Source organism: Meleagris gallopavo, chromosome 2 (genome assembly GCF_000146605.3).
Source record: "Meleagris gallopavo isolate NT-WF06-2002-E0010 breed Aviagen turkey brand Nicholas breeding stock chromosome 2, Turkey_5.1, whole genome shotgun sequence".
NCBI lineage: Eukaryota > Metazoa > Chordata > Aves > Galliformes > Phasianidae > Meleagris > Meleagris gallopavo.
Window position 1 is genome coordinate 65,371,751 of NC_015012.2, and position 24,477 is coordinate 65,396,227.

A 24,477-nucleotide genomic window follows, 5' to 3' on the forward strand; every position below is an offset into this window, starting at 1 on the left:
AAAAAAAAAAAGAATCCACGACAAAACAGTCCTGACCAACAACAACAAAAAATCATAAAAATGAAAAAGGAGAATGTTAAACTTTTGTCACGGGTCAGAGCATGGATGTATTTCTGGCAGTACTTATAATAATGAGGAAAGTTTTTGTTGTTTATACAAGAACATTACAGCAATCATTCCGCTGTACATACCTCTGTGAAAGAGAGAGCAGCCAAACAATGCAGGTAACAGAAGTACTGTTATTTTCATTTCCAGCTTGACAATTATCCATCCGGAACTTCTTGCCATTGAGAAGCTTACATTCTCAAGGAGGTGCTGAGTGATAGAATTCTTCCTAGTCTGAGCTTAATGATGATACTGATCAAAATGCTAATTTATGAAGATTCATCAGGACATGATGATTATGGTGATAAGGCCTCATGATTGGAACTTCCAGAGTAAATGTACTGAAATGATAAATGCATATATCCCCGTCGAAAGAAATGGCTTCAGCATTGCAGTTAATGTTTCATACAGCCCAACTTCATTAAGCACAACTCAGCTAATGACATCATGGATTTGTTTCATTTTATTGAATTGCATTAATTGGGGAAATGCATCGAAAGCTGATTGTCAAGAAATTTGCTTTTCCCTGGAATAATTAAAAAAAAGAGGTAATTGGATTAATTTGTCCCTTCTCTCCCTATTAACTCAAAGCATGATGATTCTTTCTCAACTTTATGTCGTGAACTACTTTGTGTATAACATGATTCTCATTAACTAAGTTAATTGTAGGGGTTTTAAGTGAGAACACTCACAGGCTGGACCACTGCCAGTTCCATTCCAATCATGTTTAAATGCCATCTCCCCAGAGACACATGCCTTTGTTATTAAAGGCCTGTGCTACCATTATTATTTATGTTAAAAGAAGCAATCAACAAGATCTTGCCATGGTTCCTTAAACTATTCTTGCCTGATCCATTGTATCAAATACAATGTTTGTTACAAAATTGTTATCTTCTGAGTTCTGATTGTGATAATGAGGCTTTGCAGGATACATGTGATTCATAGTGGTGTCTCTGAGCTCTTAAAAACATTGTTGTGCTGCATTTAATTATAGAAACAGATTCTACAAACAGTTGAAAATCACATAATTTGCATGCAATTATGAGTATTATGTAGATTGGAAAGGAATAGGTGGCTTTAATTATGCAGAAAGTGCAGGTCTCTCTAATTTTAACCTTCCATTGTTGAGGATTTCTAAAAATTAGAAGTTTGCATTCACATTAAAAATCAGCTTAAAAATCCTTCTGGGAAGGAACTGCTATTGCATTTTTCTGTGTAACGTGTCAAAGGTACTCTCTCGTTTTCGGGCAATGTTTACCAGTAAATAAATGGTAAAGTTATTATGCTGAAGACAAAAATAAACTAGTAGTATACAATAATCCCTATAGCTAAGTGATAATTTCTATTTAATTAAAAATAAGCCAACAGTAACTTTTCAGATATCAAAATTTCTAAGAAATATTAAACTTTTCTAAGCTGAACTAGTGGTTCGTATCTGTTTTCAGTGGTGTGTTGCTCAGATGAGTTTCCAAACAGGCACATAAATGTGCAGGGGCACAAATGCATCTGACCTGGCTTTGCTAATGATAAACAGAACAAGAAGCAGTGTGTGCATGCTGCAGAGTTCCCTGAGCTAACTGGATGTGAATCAGCTTGGGTCTGTCTGCGGGCTAAGCCACATTTGTGCAGCAGTGCATTCAAGCTAGTAAAGATAGCTGCAGAGCAGAGCTTGTTAGGTCAGGCATAGAGCTGATCTACACCATGTGGATTTACTGACTTGCATCTCTGCTAGCTCAGGGTTCTCCACATCATGCTTCGTGTAGAGCAGAGACAGGCTGATAAATAAGCTATTCTGTCTGGAGACTGTGGGTGAACATTTAGAATTAACTTGGCTTTGTAAATTCCTCAGCTGACAGAAGCAACTACACACCCCAGTGATTCAGGGGAAAGCTAGCCCCGTGGTAAATGTCAATGGGCCATTTACAGCCAAAAGGAACCTACAGTGACAGTGTCTTCCTCCACAAATTTCTGTTGTTTCTGGAGAATTAAATAGGTCATAGATTAAGCATTTGCTACAAGGAAAATGTATATGCCCATGAAACAGCTTGTATGCCTGGGAAACTTATACCAACATAATGATGCAACCATCACTGAACTTCCTGAACTAGTCTAGATGAGTGAGCACTACAAGTCTGGAACAAGTAGTTTTCTTTCTAGTCGAGGAAGCTTTAACAGTATAGATACACTGGCTTATATTCACTCTACTTATTGCATCAGTGTATTTGTTTCAGAGTTAATTTTCCCTACTGTTAAAATGTTTCAGTTTATTTCTATCTTCATTTTGTATAACTTCCAAGATACATAATTAAATAAAGATGAAGAAATGTGGCAATAATCATCTCTATTCCTTGAGAAAATTATAGAGAAATATATCTTAGCATATCTCTGTGGTCCAATCATCATTATGTCTAAATCACAATGAATCTTTCACAAAAGGGAGAGCTGCATAAATTCTGTTTTCAAACTCATTTGAATAGAAAGAATGCTTAAAAAATCATATAACTTTTAAAAGATTCCACAATCATGCAATTTTTAAAAGATTCTGAAAATATCAGGGAGGCAGTCAAGTTGGATTACAAAATAGTTAATAAAAATATGTGAAGTTCTAAACATGCTGTTATGTCAACAACAAGTTATTACGTTGTTATGTCAAGCATCTAATAGCTTGCTTTGTTAGCATGATGTAGATACCACCAAGAAATTCTCCTATGAAATACCATGAGATCATCTGAGAAGATCCCTTGTCCCTGAAATTAAACCACTTGATATCAACTGTGATACCTTTATTTCTTCATGCTAGAAATGTATGTGATTGCACTAAGAACTGTGTGATGCAATATCATGTGAATTGTATGGTAACATATGCAATTAATTACGTATTTCACAGCGTACAAGAAAAAATGAAAAGGCGTTTGACATTTTGCTGATTTTCTTTTCTTTTCTTTTCTTTTCTTTTCTTTTCTTTTCTTTTCTTTTCTTTTCTTTTCTTTTCTTTTCTTTTCTTTTCTTTTCTTTTCTTTTCTTTTCTTTTCTTTTCTTTTCTTTTCTTTTCTTTTCTTTTCTTTTCTTTTCTTTTCTTTTCTTTTTACAGTGCAGATTAAATACAAGATACTAGTCTGCAGAAGTAGATCCCATTAATATTCAGCTGGCAGACTTCATTTCAAAGCAAGTATTTGTTATTTTCATAGATGGAATGAAGCTGTTGGTGTTCTAGGAGATAAAAGGCAGATTTCTTTTTCTTTCTTTCTTAGTGCATCAAAGTGTACAAACATGTTCATAGTTCTATGGCTGGTTTCTCCGGCATACACTGATAAACAAGAGTGAATGTGGAGTGCTTGTTTCTTTTTAAACATCCCTGCCCTCCACTAAGCCTGAAGTTGAGCTGCCTGGGAGAGTGTACATGTTGGACAGAAGCTCAGCAGCTTTTTCCTGGCGAGAGGCTTCCCATCAACAGGAAGTTGGGGAGGAGAGAGCAGGGGCTGCAGGGACCTCACAGCAGGAAAACACTGTTTGCTTCTGTTTGCAGGGGAAAAGCTTTGTTCCTGGAGTCCCTACAGATGTGAGTCTCAGACATAGAGTGGTTCCTCTGGCATGGGGTAGTTTGAGAAATCTACTGAGGCCGATGTGACATCTCTTTTGTGGGTACACTTACCTGGTAAGGGCTCTGAACCTGTACACTTCAGGGCCAAAAAAATAATAGAATAAAATAAAATTGTCAAATAATGCAAAGAGAAAGGAAAGTAAAAATGCTAAATACAAATGTAACAAATCTTTGCAATAGAAGGCCTACATTTGTGGTTTCCAACAGAATGGAAACTATATTGTATCAATGTAACTGAGTCTTCTTTTACACCAAAAAGGTGAGGATAAGGTCTTCCTCCAGGTTAAACTGTGATACAGTTCCATCCACCAGCACATTACTTGAGATGCAAAACTACCCATATATATGTTGTAATCAACATATATGGTTTCCATATATGTTGAAATCTGACTGGTATCTTGCTACCTCAAAATGGCATCAGCAGAGCAGGCTGAGGGTTGGAAAGAAGGGAGATGAGCATGTTATGAGTGTAAAACAAGAGGATACCAATTAGAACAAATATTTAAGAGGAAATTGCATGTCCTGGTGGGGAAAAAAAAACTAGAGCCACCTTTACTTTTTTCAGTTGCAGCTGAGAGGTTAAGAGATTAACTACTTCAAAATTAAACTTTTGGAACTTGAAATATATAAAAGAGTTTCCTTCTCTGAACTTAACCAGCATAGTACATAATTCACAAAGGCTTTCATGGTAAACTTATGATACGGAGAAATGTGTATCAGTCACTCCAAAAGTAATGCCTCCTATTTATTTCCATGGAAACTACTGGAGATGCAAAGAACACAGTAACACCATTTGATAGAGTAAATTCTCAACTACAAAATGCTGTTTTTCAACATAATTGCCACCATTATCTATGCATTTTTGACAGCGATGAACAAGAGCCTGCATGATCTGCTCATAAAAATCTGTATCAAAGGAAGATGACATACTGCTGCTGTTGTCACTGCTGAAACACACCACCTACCACTTCACTATGCTCACATCCACTGTTTGGTTTCCATAAACATCCAGCAAATGCCAATGATTGTCAATGCATGCCATTTTTTTGACATGGAGGAATTCAATTCCCCACCTTAGCTTCATCTATACTTCTATGTCAGATATCTGTTTGAGAGTCATAAACCCGTTGGAGTGCATCCAGAGAAGGGCCATAGAAATGATCCATGGAATGAAACACCTCACCTATGAGGAGAGACTGAGAAATCTGGGGCTGTTCAGTCTGGAGAAGAGAAGGCTCCAAGTGACCTGATAGCGGCCTTTGAGTATCTAAAGGGGAGCTACAGAAAAGAAGGGGGCACTCTTTAGCAGAGCCTGTGACAATAGAAGAAGGGGAAATGGCTTCAAGCATGGGGAGGATAGATTTATATTAGATATAAGGAACAAATTTTTTACAGTGAGGATGGTAAAGAACTGGAACAGATTGCCTACTGATGTGGTTGGTGCCTCGTCCCTGGAGACTTTCAAGATGAGGCTGGATAAGGCCCTGAACAACCTGATCTAGCTGTGGTGTCCATTGCAGGGCGGCTGGACTGGATGGTCTTCAGATGTCTCTTCCAACTCTTAGGATTCTACAGTTCTGATTCTAAGATTCTATACCATTTTGTCAGTCTGCCCCTCTACTGCCATCCGTCACAGGGCAGCAAAACATAATGGAATACTGGTGGGAATGTTCAACCTCTAACATCTTTGAGATTGTGGGCCAAAACAAGAAACATTACTTTTGGAGAAGACCCTCTGGGGAATAAAAATGAAAATAATAGAAAAATTTCCCATATAAACTTCAGTTACATATGGTGAAATGGCAGCAAGAAGAATATTCAGAGTTCAAGGCCAAAGTGGAATTCTTTTTTCCATTCCAGTTTATCACATATCATTATACTAAATGAGAGGGCTGAAGAAAGTAAGAATTGACTGGTTTCTTTTAAGTCCAGCAATTGCAAATGCAAAATGAATGTAATTCTGTAGACATGGTGCCAGAGGACAATGCAAGCTAACGAAATAATGGTAGGCCTTCTAAATAATTTATGCATGATATCAAAAACTGAATGAGATAAAGAAATGGAGAACCCATTTGAAAATTTGGATATTGCTCAAAGCTCTTTCTCCAGTGACTCCCAAGAGTCTGAGCATGGAGCACTAATAAACTCTGTGACCGTGTATAATTCATAAACTTTCACTCTTTTTTTTTTTTTTTTTCAGGCTTGCAGATTATAGTTAACAAAGGAACAAAGAGTGGAAAAACCCTGTTAGCAATTGAGAGGAGGATATAAGCCAGCTGATTCTTCCATGTAGTCTATTCATAAAGGGCATCTGTTTTCATCCCAAACTGCACATATATCTGCCAGTAAACACAGCACATTGAAAACAGAAAAAAAAAAAACCTGCTCACATCATCATGTTTATGTTTGTGTTTTTATGATAGCTATTACAATGTGAATTTATAACACTACAGAAGACATTTTGAAAATATTTTTATTAATGGTATTCTGCTGCAGCTCACAGTTAATGTTCAAACTGGATTTGTTATGTATCCATTCAATGGCAACAAGGCAGACTCAGAGCAAACCAGAGGATTCTGTCTGAAGGCAATGGGATGTTTCTAAATGCTACACCTCAATGCTTCCTCCTCAAACAGCCATATTGGAAAGACATTAAATCATAAAAACCTAAAAATTACCTTCAAATAAGATTTGCTTTCAAATTATTTTAACAATCACAGTACCAAGCCTGTGAAAATTAAATCTCCAAGACAATCTTGGAAAAAAGATGAGGTGTCAAGGGAGTTGTTTTTGACTATTTGCATGTTAGCACTTCGTTGTTTGAGTTCATGCACAGCATGATTCAGTTACACATACAGACTTTATTAGAGTCTGCTGTGGATCTCGTGGGTTTAGCGATTTCCCTTTCAATGAAATAGTTGGGTTTTTTCCAAGATTGTCTTGGAGATTTAATTTTTTATTTTTTATTTTTTTATTTTTTTCAGTCTGCCTGGAAACAGAGGGCAGTGTCCTGTGGTTTTCTGCAAGAAGCGCTCTGCTTCCTGCTTTGTGTACACAAGCACGGCACAGAACACTTCTCAACTATGTAACAGATTTCAACCTGATGAATGTCTGCAATGGCACCTGCAGCCCTTGCTGCCATGCGTTGCAAGCAAACGGTCTGACTGCAGCAATAATTAAAGTCATGAGGAATTTCCAAACAGCTACCCACAGTCACCAAAGGCACACAGAGAAACCGTCCAGTGCTGTGAGGGCACATTTGCAGATCTGTTGGCCTTGGTAGGTGCAAGAGCATGAGGATGACTGCTATCAGCAAGCTACAGAAACAGTTTCAGGACAGTTGCACTTCAGTGATGCACTGCACTGATGCAGAGCTTGTCATAAGGTGAAGAATGAAATCTTTCCAACCTTCCATGTCTGCCCTACCTAGGCCTGAGAGCCTATCAAGTGTTATTTGAATATTGTTTACTTCATTAATTTCCTCCTACCATCAACTGATGAATAAATTATTCATCAGTAAATTTATAAATTATTCTATCAGCTCTATTGATGATTGAATAATATTAGCCAAATAAATTATTAACTCTTCTTTTTCCCCACCAATAGACAAATAAATTATTTTTGAATATAATTTTTTCATCGTTAGACCAACTCTTGCATCTCTTGAGGCATTTTTAAGATGACTACACAAATTGTAAGTAGAATCCATATTTTCTCAGGGAAATAGAATTAGTTTAGCTTTCTTGTATACTTGTTGCTTTTGAATACAAGTTTACATGTGGATGCATTTTTTTTACATCTCAAAGCCAATTAAACAAAATATTGAGATATTTTACAGCTAATTCTCAGCCAACCAATATTTTTTAATTGTACAGACTATTTAACAGCTTTCTACATCTCTGTGAAGTAGTCATGCAGAGGCTGCAACCAGCCCATGATCTCAAAATAATATAGGTTCTGCAAATAAGTGTCAGGGTCAAACACAGCTAAACCAGACAGATATCTTGAACAATGGCCGATATAGTATAGGCAAGATGTGGCTCAGGCCAATGTTTTTTCAAGTTCCTGGATAAATCATCAGAGCTTTAAATCTTGCTAAATCCATTGCTTCTCTCTTTTCTTTCACTGATTAACAGATAACTTATGTGGTATGCGAATGATGTCCCTTCATTGTAGCATCCTCTCTAGCATATCTTACTATGCAACTAAAATTTGTCAGCATCTAAAAATATAGATAATCCATGTGATGTCTAACACTATGCTGGTCGGGATAAAAAAAAATGAAATTAAAATAAATCAGTAAATATATCTCTAAGAAAGTGATGGTAAGTCAAAAGTACTCATGGAGAAAGGATTAGATTCTCTCTGTTCCACAGAGTGGATAGTTAGATAGTTAGATAGTTAGGCCAATTCAGCTGCTTTAATATGAAATCAGGATAAGAGAAGGACCATGAAAAATACACTAAAGTGTTCAAGTTACTCCGTAAGAAATGGACAGAGAAGGTGTTTCATGCAAGCAAAGGAGCAGCCTGTCTATAACTTTTCAAGTGACTGTTGGTGAAGATCAGAAATATATACCTCTTTCTGCCAACATCTTTCTTGCCTCAGACACCCACCAATAAAGTATGCACAAAGAGGTTTTGGTTGACTTTCTATATATATATATATATATATATATATGTATATATTTAAAGTCATGGAGCTGGTATATTTGCCAAGCTGGATACATGTATACCACCCCAAGACAGCAGTTAGTTCTGCAGCTCACACTGCCCAACAGGAGGAAGATGAATGATCTGTGTGTGGGAAGCAGGACTGCTCAGTGAGCAGAGAGCTGGTTTATAAGGAGCTCTCCAGCACCAAGCAGCTCTGTTACACCTGGCTGCACAGATATGAGCTGTCTCTCCTTTTCCCCTTTCTTCTCCTCCCAGAGAGAGGCTGTAAGTTGTCATTCGGGCAGTGTAGCAGTGTATTATTGGCCTTTAAAACACATGCACAGTAGAAAATCACAGCTCTTTCATTTTCTGAGAAAACTGTTAATAGGTCTCTCTTTCTCACAGAGGTGTTATAACAAGTCCCTGGTTAAACTGGCATTGATATTTTCACTTGGATTTCCTCATTAAAATAAGTGGCACTTCTTAGAAAAGTGTTATGCTCAAGACTTACAGGGGAAGAAGCGCTTTGATTTTACGTTTTGAAAATTAACCTAATGGCCTTTGGGTTCAATTATTCAAAATTCTGTTTCCCTAACAGAAATCCCATGGAATGCCAAGACATAGACATATACAGAAATATAAAGAGAGAAAAGGGAAAGGCCATAAAAGTATAATCACAGAGGTATAGCCAGAGACACAAGGCTGTAGGAATGCTATCAGCAACACTGTTCAGAAGTGAAAGAACAGGACCACAAGGAAAGAAAATTAAGTTCAGTTGTCCTGTGGTATTTTGCAGTAACATCTCACTGCACCTGGATATTTGCATCACTTGTAGAAAAAAAGGACTTTCCTCACCGCTGATTTCTTCAATTTAGCAGCCAGAGCAAGACACTGATGTGCAGGCAATAGTTATTACCCACTGCACATAGCATGGGAATTGGCAATGCTGTAGCTAGGCCAGTGCATCTATCTATGGAACACAAGGACAAAAATTTGGCTGCAAAGAAATGCATAAATCATTTTTGATAACATGTTCCTGTAGACACGCATGCATGTCTGTGCGTATTACCTCATACATTGGAATTGTTTTTTCACTGGCGAGTAAAAGCCATGGGGAAAACCTACTTAGGTGTTCTTTTTTTTTACTGAAAATGCAGTGTACCAGCAAAATATATTTGCAGCTTGGATAAGTTTTTGCTGTTAGTTTCCTCATCGATGCTTTTCATTCCTAGTAATGTTTTACATGCAATTCAGTTTTGCTTTTTTAAAGGAAAATCACAGAAAATGTTGCTGTGGGGAGCTGCAGGAGACCACCTGGATCTTGCTACTGTAATAGCTAAGAGGAGAATTAACTAAAATTTTCTACCAGGTTGCAGTTAATGAGAGAATCTTCAAAGAGTCTTTCACATGTTTCATTTTGAAATTATTTGGGAAAGGGCAATTTTTCCAGTATGGGGGAAAAAAAGTGTAATAGACCACAAGCGCGACTCAAAGTAGTGGAAAAGAACTTTTTAAGATTACAAGTGTATGAAAAGATATAATTTTATTCCACTCTCAGTCATACTAAGCAATACCACTCTGCCTTTTTACATCCCGTTCAATGCACCAAAACTGTTCATGACAAATGTAGTACTCTAAAGAAAAGTCAGAAGCTAGCTCTGGATATCTTACTTCTTAACTTTCTAACTGAGGACTCATAATCTTGCTTTACTCTTTCCCAGACAGAATTAAAAAAACAAACAAGCAAACAAACAAAAAAAAAACCAGCGACAACAACAAAAAACTGTTTACTGTTTTTTTTGACAGTGCTATTGGCCTCCTTTTATGATTTCTTTCTCAACTTTTGCAGTCATTACTCCTTTGTCTTCCATTTCACTGTCTTTTGCTCCTCAAACCTATTTTTTCCTTTTGATAACTATTTTTGCTTTCAGCTGCCATAATGCCAGCTGGAAGAGATGAGGCTCGTATTCTCTTTTGAGGAGTGTAAAATTAGTATCTATTATAAACTTTCTACAGTCAGCAATCCAGGTTCCAACTAATTCCACAGGTTTCCTAACTCATTGTCATCAGCTCCAACATTCCTGAGAAATGAACCAGACAAGAAAGGTTATCATTTCAGAAGAAAGAGAGGAGAGTTGCTGGGGAAACACCATTAATTTGAAGAAAAGGGCTAACCTTATCAGATTAATCTTGTATTCCATGAAGAGCAGTGCACGATAATATAGTCAGGAAGCTGGCAAGAAGACAGGCACATGTATTTTGAACTGATGAAATCCTATTAAGATCTATGCTCTTGGAAGCATTCCTGGAGCAATGTAGCTAAGCATGGAACATGGTAGCCTAGTCATCATTCAGCAGAATGCAACTGCCTGCCTCACCAGTTCAGATGCAATAAAGCAGTTTTTCCTAAGCAGCTGTGTCTGAGACCTCAAGGGCATCAGAGTGTCTGAGATTCCTAACTACTCAGACAATCTGGCAGCAAATCTGTTTGGTAAAGGGCTGCGCAAAGGCAATAGCCAATTTTGGATTTGTTTCTTTCCTCCTATCACCACTTAGCTTGATATCCTTCATTAAGACTAAAAAATGAAAATAATAAAGAAAAAAGGTCAGACTGATAAATAAGGGAGATTAAGAGCTCTTTACAGGCTTCTGTACTGTTGTTATCTGGCACACTGTTTATCTAGGTATAGTAAAACTACATGTAGATGAGTACTGAGATATCTAGAATTAAATGATAGTGTACTGAACACACAGCCATTACCATTCTCTATAGGGATCAGATATCCAGGTGTAACACCTAAGGCAACCATAAGGGGCAAGGGATACAAATCACAAATGCTTTCCTTCAGCACTGATAGTGTGCTAATTTTTGCCAAAGGAGCATGTGTTTTTTTATCTAATTTATGGATGTAAGTGTTGATTCTGTGGATGGTCTCTCAGAGTAAAGCAGCCTTTCTAGAGAAAGCATATATTACCACTTCATTATACAGAGAACTGGCTTTGAGGGCAGCTTAAAGGCCCTCAGTTGTAAATGTCAAAACTCTTCAAGAAGATAGGAAAAGGTATTTTTAAGTTATTGTCATAGCAGTGGCATAAGATTATAGGAAATCTTCATGTTAGAGTTTATCTGCAACCACTACTGTTTTCTGTCATCTTTGCTGACATTTTCTGCTCCACTGTTTCAGTCAATATGAGTTACGAGGAGAAAAGGACATGCTTAGAAGGCAGAGACATTTATGTGAATCTGTGAACTTGTTCCCTGTAGTGAAAGGGTTTCCATCCTCTCTTCCTTCAGGTCTTGAAATGTGTTCTAATGTTATTTCATCCCATCTCACTCAGTAGTACTTATGCTAGAGAAAAAAAAAAAAAAGAAACACTGTGATGATTACTCATCTGAATTAAATTTGTTTTTGCTATTGAAAGTATGAATCAATAAGGAAGATTTCTGAAAAACTGAAATTGAAATTTCCTTTCCACAGGTTCAGCATTTGTCCTTCCTAGTGAAAACTGCTACATTCAAAGATTTCCATTTCCATTCTCCATTTCACATTACCTGGTCAAAAAAAAGGAGGATAAATTCTACCAGTACTTAGACTATTCAGTGATTGTAGGAATGAAAAATACTCTCTCTAATAAAAAGTTGTGTTCTGCTTTATCATGATTATTGCAACTTTTTAATACTCTCCACATAGTACAGTAGTTATCTTGCAATTAAACTGTATGAGAAGGTACCAGGAAAAAAATGCAGAGTATGTATATCTTATCCTTACCACTTGACACTTTTTAATGGCAAGCTAGCACAAGGGGAAGGAGGAGCTGGAGAAGGCTATAGGAAGATCAGGAGTATGATGCTTTTATTACCATAGTATGAAAATCATGAGCTGATTAGCTAATGCACAAATTTTGAGGGATAAATTCCTTTCTTTCCCAAGCACCTCTTTTTCCTTTCCCAGATGAAGTCCACAAGCTTGATTTATGTGAGTTTTACTCACAGTGACAAATGCAAGAAACTGTAGTTAACATTTAAGAGACATAGGGAAAAGCAAGAGAAATAGAAAAGTGCCAAGTGGTGAATTGTTTCCTCAGTCACTATATTTGAATCTCACATAAATTAAAAAATATTTATGCAGTGCATGAAGACAAATATTTGTTAGTCAGCAGATGACCCCTGCTGGTGTGTGAAACAAAAATAATCTAAGCCAACTCACTGATAAATTCAATTAAAAAAAAAATTCCATTTATTATTACTTCAGTCTTCTTCATAGTTCATAGTTTCCTATGATTCGTACTTCACTTTGATTGCCACATCACTCCATCAACACTGTCTCTCAACAATCTGCTTATCAAAGGTTTAAATATTACTTTCTTATACTTCTCCCCATAATCAACCACACTTCATTCATTTATCAATAAGACCTTCTCTTCCTTGCTATCTGCGTCCAAAAATTTCCTTCTGACCATTTTCAAACAACATTCTGGTGGCTTTTCTGTCTCCCTGTCAGTTTATCTGGGATAGGTGAGTATAGCAACAGCTTCTGGGTTCAGTTCTTCTGGAAAATTTGTTATGTTATCAAATTCAAACTTTTACTGGTGGTGGTACCATTATCATTATTTTGTTTGTTTGTTTGTTTGTTTTTCCATCTTCTCCCATTTAATTTAGCCAATGAAATAAGATTTTGATTTAGTTGCTGAAATTTTAGTTCATTTAGTCAATGATGTGGTGTAGTAGCATACAGGAGCATAATTGCTTCCTTCTCACAGATGTCCATCTATTTCACTGCCACTGAGTTTCTGTCTTGGTACTTAAAAAAATTCTGAATATACTAAATTTCATTTTTTGAAATAACATGGGATCTCTGCTTCTTAAAATCACACTTAGGCCATTAGTCTTCTCCAATCTAATTGGCATCTGTTGAGATGAGACTCATTTTACTCTCAACTAACACCTTCTTCTCACCTGTATGCCTCCATGGCAAATGGGGTTGGATGATGAATTCATATCAATACACTAAATGAAGCTTATTTACTTAAGATAACTATATTAATCTAACAAGTTAGATCAGCTGTTCATCTGCAATTCATGAAGTAGCTTACCTATTTTTTTCTGTACATGATATTGCATACAGTTGCACTTCTAGAAATTACAAGTTCTACATTGTGAATTATATTGTTCTTATGCATTGTAGATTATCTCTTGGATATCCAGGAAGTGAGTTTCCTCCTGTATTTGCATATTTAATTGGATTGCTCAAAACAGGTATTTGTAACGTAAGCCCACTGACTGTGCAGCAGTATACTGTTGTCTCCTTTGGTAGAAGGTTTCACATTCAGCATCTGTTCTGCCTGGTGCTTCCCCAAGCCTTGTCCTGCTGGTGAGAAGCTGGTGCATCAGTTCAGTAATGGTCCATAACAGAGAATAAAATTTCAAAACGAAAATCCTTATTTGCCTCAAATAACTGCTAAAATCATGTCACTTTGGATTACATTTTATCTTGCCTTCCAGCTTATTAAGTTTAAAAGTGCATATTCCCTATGGTAAACTTTGTGCAGCCTATAATGTGTCCCAGAATTCTCATTTCTTCCATCCTGAAGTGTTGATTTGTTAGTCTTCAGCAACATTTTTGCCTTTGGGGCCTTCACCTTAATCACATTCTAGCATTAACCCCATGGCCTAAACAGTTCTGTTCTCTCCTCTGTCTCTGTACATCTATGGCAAGATGTAGACATTTCTGAAGCTGAAATACATTTTTTTCTAAATTTAGTTTTATGAAAACAACTAAAATCTGAGGAAGGTGTTTTATTAGCTAGAACCTCAGAAGAATATTACTTCCTCCTTGGACTTTAAATTAGATGCTGGAAGTGATAACAAAAATTACATAAGCAAACAAATAATGTTGCATATGCATTTCCAGTGAGTGTTCAATATCCATTATTCTGTCAAAAAGTTTTCAGTATGTGGAAATACACTCAAGTACATACACAGTGCAAATATAATTGTCTATTTTCTTCTCTTCTTGCACTGAATTTTACTGCACACCCGAATATGGATGGACTACGACCTTGTGGAATCCACTTTCTAAAATATTTTGCCTTTGATTTTGTCTTTAATTTGATTTCACTGTGGCCTGATGACCTTCACAGCTTCAAGGAGACCTACAGGCAGGAATTAACAGGAGTGTGAGAGTATGCATGAGGGAGGACATGCTCCCAACACTTTAGTTTCAGGTAGAGAGGTCCGTATATGTTTTGTGAGAAAGGAAGTTCAGAACCAATAATTGTAACACTGACATGATACTATTAGTTAGAAAGAGCAGCAGTGAAGAATTTTAACCTGGAAAACTATGAATTGTCATTATGATTTCTTTCCCACCTCCTTTTTTAAATTAATTAATTAAGAGAATAAACAGCAGTTGTGTATCAGCCCAGAGAAACAATGTATATGCATTTTTCTTAAACAATAAATTCAGCTAAAAATATACTAAAAAAAAAAGATAAAAGTTTATCACATAATTAGGGCACTAGACAGGAACATAGATATCTCAAATTGAATTCCACTAGTCCCATAGATTTTCTCTGTGACCTTGAACAAATCACTTAATCTCTCTCTACCTTTGTTCTTCATTTATTTTTAAAGTATGATACTTATTCTTTCTTAGTATTTACATTGCAAATTCCTTTTACTCTGTTTTATATGATTCTTGTTGTAATAAGGATCTTACCTAAAAATTCTTATTACAGAGCTTCATATATCTATGTGAAAAGCAGATTGTTCTGTATGTATACAGCCATGACCTGGCTGTATAAAGAGTTACTTTTGCTACTAGCACACTAGAAGTGTCATAGAGTCAGCCAGGCTCAAGGCTTCAGTGCTGCAAGTAGAGATGATGAGTTGGACTTACAAAAGCTTTCTCTGTAGCAGTAAATAAAATGTGCTCAGGACTGACTATTCTACCATCCTGATGACAGCCATTATGGAGTGGCCTATCCATACCATTCATCTCACCTAGCACTAAGGCAGGAAGGCTGCAGGTATACTGACAGGGCTGTACAGTTTGGGGCTTGTACTGACTTCCAAACTGTATAGTAGAGTCTTGTGAGAGTTTCCTGGGCCAAAATTTAACAGCATGGGCAGGGCAAAGAAACATATGCAGACTCTATTTATCAGTGGACAACCATACCTATATACAGATGTGTGCCTGTAATAATCTCTCCGATTTGATGTAAGTCCTAGGGTTGGGAAAAAAAAGAAAATGAGCTTTACTAGCATTAAAACAATAGAGACTTGTCATAAAAAACAAAAAAACAAAAAAACTCAAAATACATACTGTTAAAATTCAGAAGGAAAAACAAAACGAAACTAAAACAAACAAACAACAAAAAACAGTTTCAACAGAAACTGCTTCACAATACATTAAATATTCTCTGGTCCAGGCAGTGAAAATATGAATATTATGGTTTTATATATCAAGAAAATCAATTTGGTGATTAAAGTATTAAAGTATTAATCTGACTGATAGGACATAAGGCTTTACATCACCTTTAAAGATGTAGAGCTCTTGGAGTGGGAGAGAAGGGCCACAGAGGCACTCAGAGGGCTGGAGCATCTCTGTTATGAAGGAAGGCTGAGGAAGTCTTGTTTATCTTGGACAAGAGAAGGCTCCAGTGAGACCTCGTTGCAGCCTTCCAGTACATGAAGGGAGCATATAAACAAAAGGGGAATCAACTTTTTACATGAGCAGATAGTGAGTGATGGAACAAGGGGGAATGGCTTTAAACAAAAAGAAGATAGATTAAGGCTGGTTTTCAGGAAGAAACTCTACTCAGACAGTAGCGAGGCCCTGGCACAGTCTGCCAAGAGAAGCTGTGGTGCCTCATCCCTGGAGGCACTCAGGCCCAGATTGAACAGGGCCTTGGACAGCCTGAGCTGCAGGGTGGCAGCCCTGACCATGGTAGAGGGCTGGGATAATAGCAGGCTTAGGGATGAAAAAGAAAATAGAAATTCAGCGGGGAATAATGACAGCTACTCTAATGTGGAAAAATCAGTGCTGGGAAGGAAAGACTTATGAGCTGCAAATCTACCCTGGCCCATCATCTGAACTCTTCCTCACAACTCAAAAATTCATGTATTTTGTTTGTAAAACCTTCCTTATTCAGGAGGGAAACTGACTGCAGCTTCATACTGAGGTGTTTCTCTGCTGTAACAAGAAGCCGGAAAGTCCTTAGTGTAAGCACTGCTCTGCAACAGTCAAAACATCACTGTGTTAACAGGATTGTTTTCATCAAAAATTCAAAACATATCATTCTATGAGATGTTATGAAGAAAATTTACTCTCTCAAGCAAACCATAGTGATTTAGTGGTCTCTGGCACATATCATAAAAGGAAATGTAAGTCCATGCTTGTTGCTGCAATTTGAAGATGAGTATGGGTATGCTCAGCTCAAGTTTGCATCAGGCCTTGAAATAAAAGCCAATGCTAGCATCAGTCAGATGTGGTGTTTAAGGAATTCTCCACAGAACAGCCTAAATTGACACACAGAGAGACCTGACAAGACACATCACACATTTACCTTTGTACTACTGTTAAAAAAATGTCCTTGTGTCCATCCCAGCTGCACGCTTCACAGATCTGCCACCAGAAGTTTGCTGGCACAGACCGGGAAATAAACTGATTTCTGTCCAGCTCACTCCCTAATAATGTAATAGAAACACAGTGAGCAGGTCCCACACACTGTGGGCACAAGACCTACAAGCCCAGAGTCTGATCTGATCCTACTACAAGTCTACAAAGCCAAGCCCTGTATTGCAGCTTTTAGACAGGCCTAATGTATGGAGCTGAACCATTACGTTCAGAATTATCTCTCTAGCCCAGATACACTGTCTGGTGTTGCCATGTGGGAAAGAGTAGTAAACAAAGCTTTAACTACTAATTCTGTAGTTTGAAAAGATTTTTGGCAATGTGATTCAGCCATTTGCAACTGATGGAAGGCCTCTTACTAAACATTACACTGCATATTGCTTACTGATGAGAGCTTTATATGTTCTTCTCTCTGCAGACTGAAGAAGTCCTGAAGATTGATGGAGGGCCATGCTATTCAAACAGCAGGTGTTGCTGAGACAGAAGCTCTTTGTGCTAGGCAGCCTTGCTATTGGAAGTCTCCTATATCTAGTTGCCAGAGTTGGGAGCTTGGATAGGTAAGCCATTCTCTTAATTGCAAATGAACGCAGATTGCATGAGCTTTTTTTTAGAGGATCTATATTTTTTTTCATTTTTTCGCTTCTATTCATGTATTCATGAAAGACCAACCACTCTACTACTGATTTTCATTATTGTTTCCTTTCCTTTGCAGAATAGGAAAACAAAGTTGCAGGTCACCCCTGTCAAAGTACTTTAGTCTGCCCATTTGTAATCTAAACAGATTGACACTTATTTTCAGAGAAGAAATAAGAAAACATCCAGTAAAAATATCATTAGAATAGCTCATTTTGTGTCTCTGCACATCTGTGTGTTGACCTCTACTTTCAGCAGAACAGTTTTGATGTATTTATACATCATCTTCCTAAATTTATGAGCAAGCAATTAATGTGCTACAGTGGCAGTTAAAATTAAGTATGAGTCTGCAGAGTAGCTCGTCAAGTTTTAAATACTATTTCATTTGAAAGATTGCTGCAGGGCTTGAGAATTTTTCAACTACATTAATTAGCCGGTATTTTCTGGAGTTGAAAGTACCAAATAAAAAGGTTGTCTCTGCAAGCGGTTTCCTGGGAAGCAGTAGAAAATACAGGAGAGGAAATCAAAAAGTATTTGACACTTTTGGTCAGATTGATTTTTGATTGGCTATTGACAGTGTGACAGTGGTGCTACTCACAATGACCATGCTTTTTCTGCCAGCTTCACAGTAGTCTAGGATTGCTCTGATAGGCGCTATACAAAGACAGGGTAGAAAAGATTGTTTTGAAAGAATGAATGAAGACCTCAGGATTTCCAGAAGCTGGCAAATAGCTTTTGAGTGCTAATGTTGCTTTAGTGGTCTTCTTTTAAATGATGGAAAATATTAGTTGAGTTCAAAACTATGACACTACAATATCTAGCATCCACTGTACTACATCGATGGCTACCTTCTTCAACTGTATAATCCAATTTCAGAAGAAGAGGGAGCTCACGTTGTCAACTGGGACTGAATGGATTGCAAATTAGGCCCCAAGATTTATAGTTTTCTTCCCCCAGTGGTCAAAGCATCTCCGATGCTTCAGAGGTGAAAACTTCACTGTGACTACAGAGATTCTGAAATGGACACAGAATTCCTTATTAGTCCCTGAAACAGCATGTTTTATAAAGGGAGGCATAAAATCTAATTAACCTTATGCTATTATCTATGCTTGCACATCTTCAGAATTTACTGATGGCCATAAAATTATCTTGCCACAATATTTGACTCATTGACCTCCCGAGGCACTGAATTCCTCTGTTTTCATATATAATGTTGCCACTGGAAGTAAAACCCTGTTTCATTTTCTTCCATTATCCAATGTGTAAAATACCACACTGCCAAAAAGAAGCCCTTTATTTGGACTCATTATGAAAAAAAAAAAAGAGAGAAAGAATGCATAGAAAACTTGAGACAGATGAACAGATTGGAAATATTCTGCCACACTATGACCCAAGCTAAACTTGAAAAAGAGAACTGGGCATTTCTCATTGCCAGGGATGTCTCAGGAATTGAGTTCCCTTAGGAAATTAGCAATAGCTTATCTGATTCACTGAGTCATAAAGTCTGATAAGCTGAGTACCTCCCTCCAGAGGAGGCCCCTGTCCTTCAGATCACAAATGAACAGAGCTACTTCATGTGTAGAAGCTCAACCAAACTTAATCCATAAAAATTCAGAGAAAATTTGTGTGAGTCTTCAAGATGTTTAAGATTCTCATTGGAATTAGGGGGAGCCTCCATACCCAATTTTGATGTTTTGAACTCCTGGAACCAGGCTTGTAACATTTTATCACTGTGACATCTGCTTCGGAAGCAAATTAGCAGCTATTCTGGATCAGGAGAGAAAGTGCATGCAGCATCACTACTTGTTGTTAAGATTGCCTAGCCTTCTTTTAGCTGTTTATCTACTTGGCAGAGACATATTTTTCTGAGATGAACTGCTCTACACTGGATTTTTTTTCAAGAAGAAGACTCAGGAAATAGTAAATAGCAGCATCTCAGGATTCAGCTACCAAGATATGACAGCCTGTTTAATCTTAAGACGGTCAAGATCTTTTATATTGTTTGGAGAGGAGAAGAAAGGGGAAAGGGTAATGGGTAAAGTGTTGAGGAATGACTTTTAAGAACATCCAATCCTTCTCTTAGGCTAGAGGATATCTTGAGTATTTGTTTACTTTTAAAGGAAACAACCCTGTTTGACAAGCTGTTGTGTTATGCTGAAGGCAGTGCTATCTTTTTGAGGAAAAGAGATAAAATTAGTTGAGATGTGTCTGGAACTGCTGTTGTGGAACATTTTTGCTTGAAAACAAATCACAAATACACAGAAGGAGAGGGAAGGGAAGAACAGAGAGATGGATTATAGCTTCTGTTTTTCATGCTTGCAACTGTCACCTCCTTACTGCAGAATGACTCTTAACAGTCCCACCATAGCCTAAGTAGTACCACTGTCAAGTTAAGATACTGTTTTCAGATGTTTTGTTTGTTATGTTGGTTGGTTGGTTTGGTTCTCTTTTTATTGCCAAGTTTGAGTCAATGTTGCAATAATACAATTTTTGTGACCAAATCAGGCTCTTACTTGGTAGGCAGCAAAAGGCACAGAGAAAAGAGTGGAAACTTGAGAAAAGAAATGACAACAGGAACTCACTTCTCCTCACACTTTGTCATAGGTGTGTAGGACTTAATTAAAGCTCATTTGAACCCAACAAACTCATGTGGGATGTTTCTTCAGATCTGTCTGGGCATAGTATATCTCAGCATTTAGATAGTGAAGGAAACAGTTATTGGGTCAGCCAGGGGCTAACCTTTTTACTTGGTCCCAGCCATCCATTGTCCTAGCATCAGTGTCAAATTAGAGACTCCAACAGGCAGTGATGGATGGAAGAGCCAAAAAGAAATAAATGATTCTGTCCTGAAAGCAGGTTTGAATAATATACAGTAAATGAATGAGGTGCCACATACTGAGGAAACAGAATAAATACTGAATACCTAAACAGCTATTAATGAGCATTGCCCATCTGGTATGCCGGCTGAGGCAGGGGTCCTGTGAAAAATAATAGCATGTGGTCATGTAATTTAAAAACAGTATCATAATATATATGCACAGCAAGCTCATATTAAAATTGCCTAGGCAACCTTTGTTCTTACATATCTTTAATTTTGGAGATCACGGCTCTGCAAATTTATTGATTTTTTTTTCTGTTGGGCTTTGGAAGCTCTCTCTACATACCTGTTTCATCTTCAGTGTAACACTGGTTTGTTTAATGACCAAAGCGCTGTTTGGGAGTGAAAGTGAGGGCTTACTAAAGGCTCTGCTGTAGCAAAATTTAAACGCTTCTCTTACTGAATCACTTCCTACATTCATTGACATGAAATATGAGAAGGAAGAATTGGAGTAGTAGAAAATACATGAAATAATTGAAGGCGAATACAAAAGAATAATGCAAACATCATGCAAGAGCAATATAAAAACAGATTAAAGCACAAAGGGTGGTTCAGTGAGAAGAAGCACAAGTGATGATAAGAAAACTATAGCTGTAATGATGCAATAAATGTATTTTTGAACATTTTTCTTACTGTCCTTTCTGTGCCTCTGCTGATCATGTTCATTTCAGAACCCTGGTCTTTCTCATTCTGCCCCAGGAATTATACTGGGTATACGCTAAACAGGATGGAAAATATTGAGGGGTGATGCCTCAAAAACTGTTTTTAATCCCTTTTGCCCCTCTTCGCTAAAAGAGCTAACCCTGGATCAGCAGTTACTAAAGTCAACTCAATGGGAAGTAACGGGAGATAACTCAACCTAGAATAGAGCAAGTGTTGGAAAGATAGAGTTAGATGAACTAGATTTTCAGATCAAAATGGCCAAATAAAACTCATCTTAGAATGCTTTAAAAGCTGCTGAAGCAATCTCAAAGACAATCAGTAATGTGAAAGGTGAGGTAAAGTTCAAGAAGCTCAAAGAACAGTAATAAGAGTTCCTTTGATCAGCACAGTGGAGGAAGGGAGTACTCAGCCAGAACACAGTGAAATAACAGAATAAATAAACAGTTCACATGAATTACTAATATCTGACCGAATAAAATACAAGTTGAAAGACACCACATTGCAAAAGGTTTCTGTGAGCTTTGTGAGCTTACCTTAAGAGATACCCTCTGTTTACAAATACTTTTTCCATTGATTGCAGACTGCAGCCCCTCTGCCCCATCGATGGTCGATTTGGACCCCGCAGCCAGGATGAAATCCCGCTGCGAGCTCTGCAGTTCAAGCGAGGGCTACTCCACGAGTTCCGTAAGGGCAATGCCACAAAGGAGCAAATACGACTGCACAATCTGGTTCAGCAGCTTCCCAAGGCCATCATCATTGGGGTGCGGAAAGGAGGCACACGTGCACTGTTAGAGATGCTGAATCTTCACCCTGCAGTGGTCAAAGCTTCTCAAGAGATTCATTTCTTTGACAATGATGAGAACTATGCCAAGGGGATTGAGTGGTACCGGAAAAAAATGCCTTTTTCTTACCCTCATCAAATAACAATTGAGAAAAGCCCCGCATATTTTATCACTGAGGAAGTACCTGAAAGGATTTACAAAATGAACTCGTCTATCAAATTATTGATCATTGTCAGGGAACCCACCACAAGAGCTATTTCTGATTACACTCAGGTGCTGGAAGGCAAGGAAAGAAAGAACAAAACTTACTACAAATTTGAAAAGCTGGCTATTGATCCTAATACCTGTGAAGTGAACACTAAGTATAAGGCAGTAAGAACCAGCATCTACACAAAACACCTGGAAAGATGGTTAAAATATTTCCCAATTGAGCAGTTTCATATTGTAGATGGAGACCGGCTCATCACAGAACCACTGCCGGAACTCCAGCTGGTCGAGAAGTTCCTAAATCTTCCTCCAAGGATAAGTCAGTACAATTTATACTTCAATGCCACCAGAGGGTTTTATTGCTTGCGATTTAACATTGTCTTTAATAAGTGCCTGGCAGGTAGCAAGGGACGCATTCATCCAGAGGTGGACACCTCTGTCATTACCAAATTGCGCAAGTTCTTTCATCCTTTTAATCAAAAATTTTACCAGATCACTGGGAGGACATTTAACTGGCCCTGACCTAAACTCCATGCCACATTTTCGGATGCATCTGAGACATGCAGTAATGTCTCTGCTAAAATATGCACTTTTCACAGACATAGTATCAAAGTAACATTTTTCATGCATACGTGTACATATGCAGTGTGTGACCAAATATACAGTGGGATCAATTTTTTCTACAGAATAATAACATTAATTTACCGTCAGCATAGTTGCATCTTTTGAGATATACTAATAAAGGACAAAGAGGTACTTAGGGAAATAAAGTCAGACACCATTAAAAGAGTCAGTGTTCCTCTTGCTTGAAGTGTTTATGTGACATACTTATCAATCTAAGCAGAATGTTAGTTTATGTCATACAAATTCATGTCAAAAGTCTGTGAAGCTGTGAGAAAGCATAATATTCAGGCTATATTTGGTATGTGTATTGCTGAAGGAATACTGACACTTTAAATACCATACTGAATTTTTACAATGAGAGTGGATAGTACTATTTTCTTATTATTTGAAATTAATATTTCATTAAACGACATTGGTTCGGGGTTCCTGTGGTGAGTTTGCACTATTGTTTTATTGTATGGACCATAGTGTCACTTGTAGCATGTCAATCATGTGTCAAAAAAAGTCAAATAACTTTTTCTTCTCTGATTGAGTGTTGACAAAGACAAACATCATGTACATAGTGTACAATGTTTGTAAATACTGGTTTCACACTAAGTAATTCTATTTTGTAAACTGAATATGGCTATTTAATTTATTGTGAAAATTAAATTTATTGTGGTATTTAAAAATGGAATGGATTAAAATTACCTATATGCACAACAGTTATTCAGCTTTCTTTGATGTATATAAACACAGTTCCTTAGATTGGACAAATCATGGTCATGTTTGTGCAAGAGTTGCGTATGGAAACTTGGTTTCTGAACAGTTGAGATAACTGATATATGAGGTGAAGATTAGTTTATTAAAAAATGCAACCATCTGGGGATATGGTGTTATACACAGCTCAAAGAACATTACTGCTGTTCTGTTACAGCACTTTGCAATAATTAATTCCATTTCAGTAACCCATGAGGATAAAGAACAACTCTAAAAGATTACTGTAACCAAGTATATCAGAAAAGCAGAGCAGCCATTAAAACCAAAACAGCAGACAGACAAAGTAGATTAGAAGAGCTACAGAGATTTCATCATAGGAAGCCAGTAATGTTTCAGAAGTCAGGGAAAACTGTTTAACTGTTTTGATACCTCTGCTTTTATCTGACAACCCATGCATCTGCTCAGAAACAACCACACTGTTGTTAGTATTGGCATAAACATGTAGCTCAGCTCATGTTTTCATTCAGTAAGTGACAAGAAATTAGTACAGAAAGTGAATGTTTTAATGCTTTATACACTGTATGACCCTTAAGGATTAATATGAAAAACAGTAGGAATATTTCACAGAATCATAGAATCACACAGAATGGCCAGGGTTGGAAGGGACCTCAAGGATCATGAATTCCCAACCCCCTCCCCCGCTACATGCAGGGCCACCAACCTCCACATTTAATACTAGACCAGGCTGCCCAGAGCCCCATCCAATCTGGCCTTGAACACCTCCAGGGACGGTGCATCCACAACCTCTCTGGGCAGCCTGTGCCAGCACCTCACCACTCTCTCTGTAAAGAACTTTCCCCCTGACATCCAACCTAAATCTTCCCTCCCTCAACTTAAAACCATTTCCCCTTGTCCTGATGTTATCTACACTTTCAAAGAGTTGATTCCCCTCCTGCCTGTAGGCTCCCTTTAGGTATTGAAAGGCTGCAATGAG

At 37.5% G+C, this 24,477-nt stretch overlaps 1 protein-coding gene across 1 annotated transcript; it reads left to right on the plus strand.

Moving 5' to 3' along the window:
* Positions 1-13,534: 13,534 nt before the first annotated feature.
* Positions 13,535-24,228, plus strand: HS3ST5 (heparan sulfate-glucosamine 3-sulfotransferase 5). The gene is made up of 3 exons (XM_010707509.3): positions 13,535-13,618; positions 17,416-17,554; positions 21,752-24,228. The coding sequence occupies exons 2-3, from the start codon at positions 17,448-17,450 to the stop codon at positions 22,680-22,682; spliced, it is 1,038 nt and encodes a 345-aa protein (XP_010705811.1). The 5' UTR covers positions 13,535-13,618; positions 17,416-17,447; the 3' UTR covers positions 22,683-24,228.
* Positions 24,229-24,477: the final 249 nt, after the last annotated feature.

Bases quoted from the DNA above. Each gene is read 5' to 3' on its own strand.
- HS3ST5 (XM_010707509.3), top strand. From the start codon at position 17,448: ATGCTATTCAAACAGCAGGTGTTGCTGAGACAGAAGCTCTTTGTGCTA. The intron at 17,555-21,751 runs GTAAGCCATTCT...CATTGATTGCAG, and splicing joins AGAGTTGGGAGCTTGGATAG to ACTGCAGCCCCTCTGCCCCA.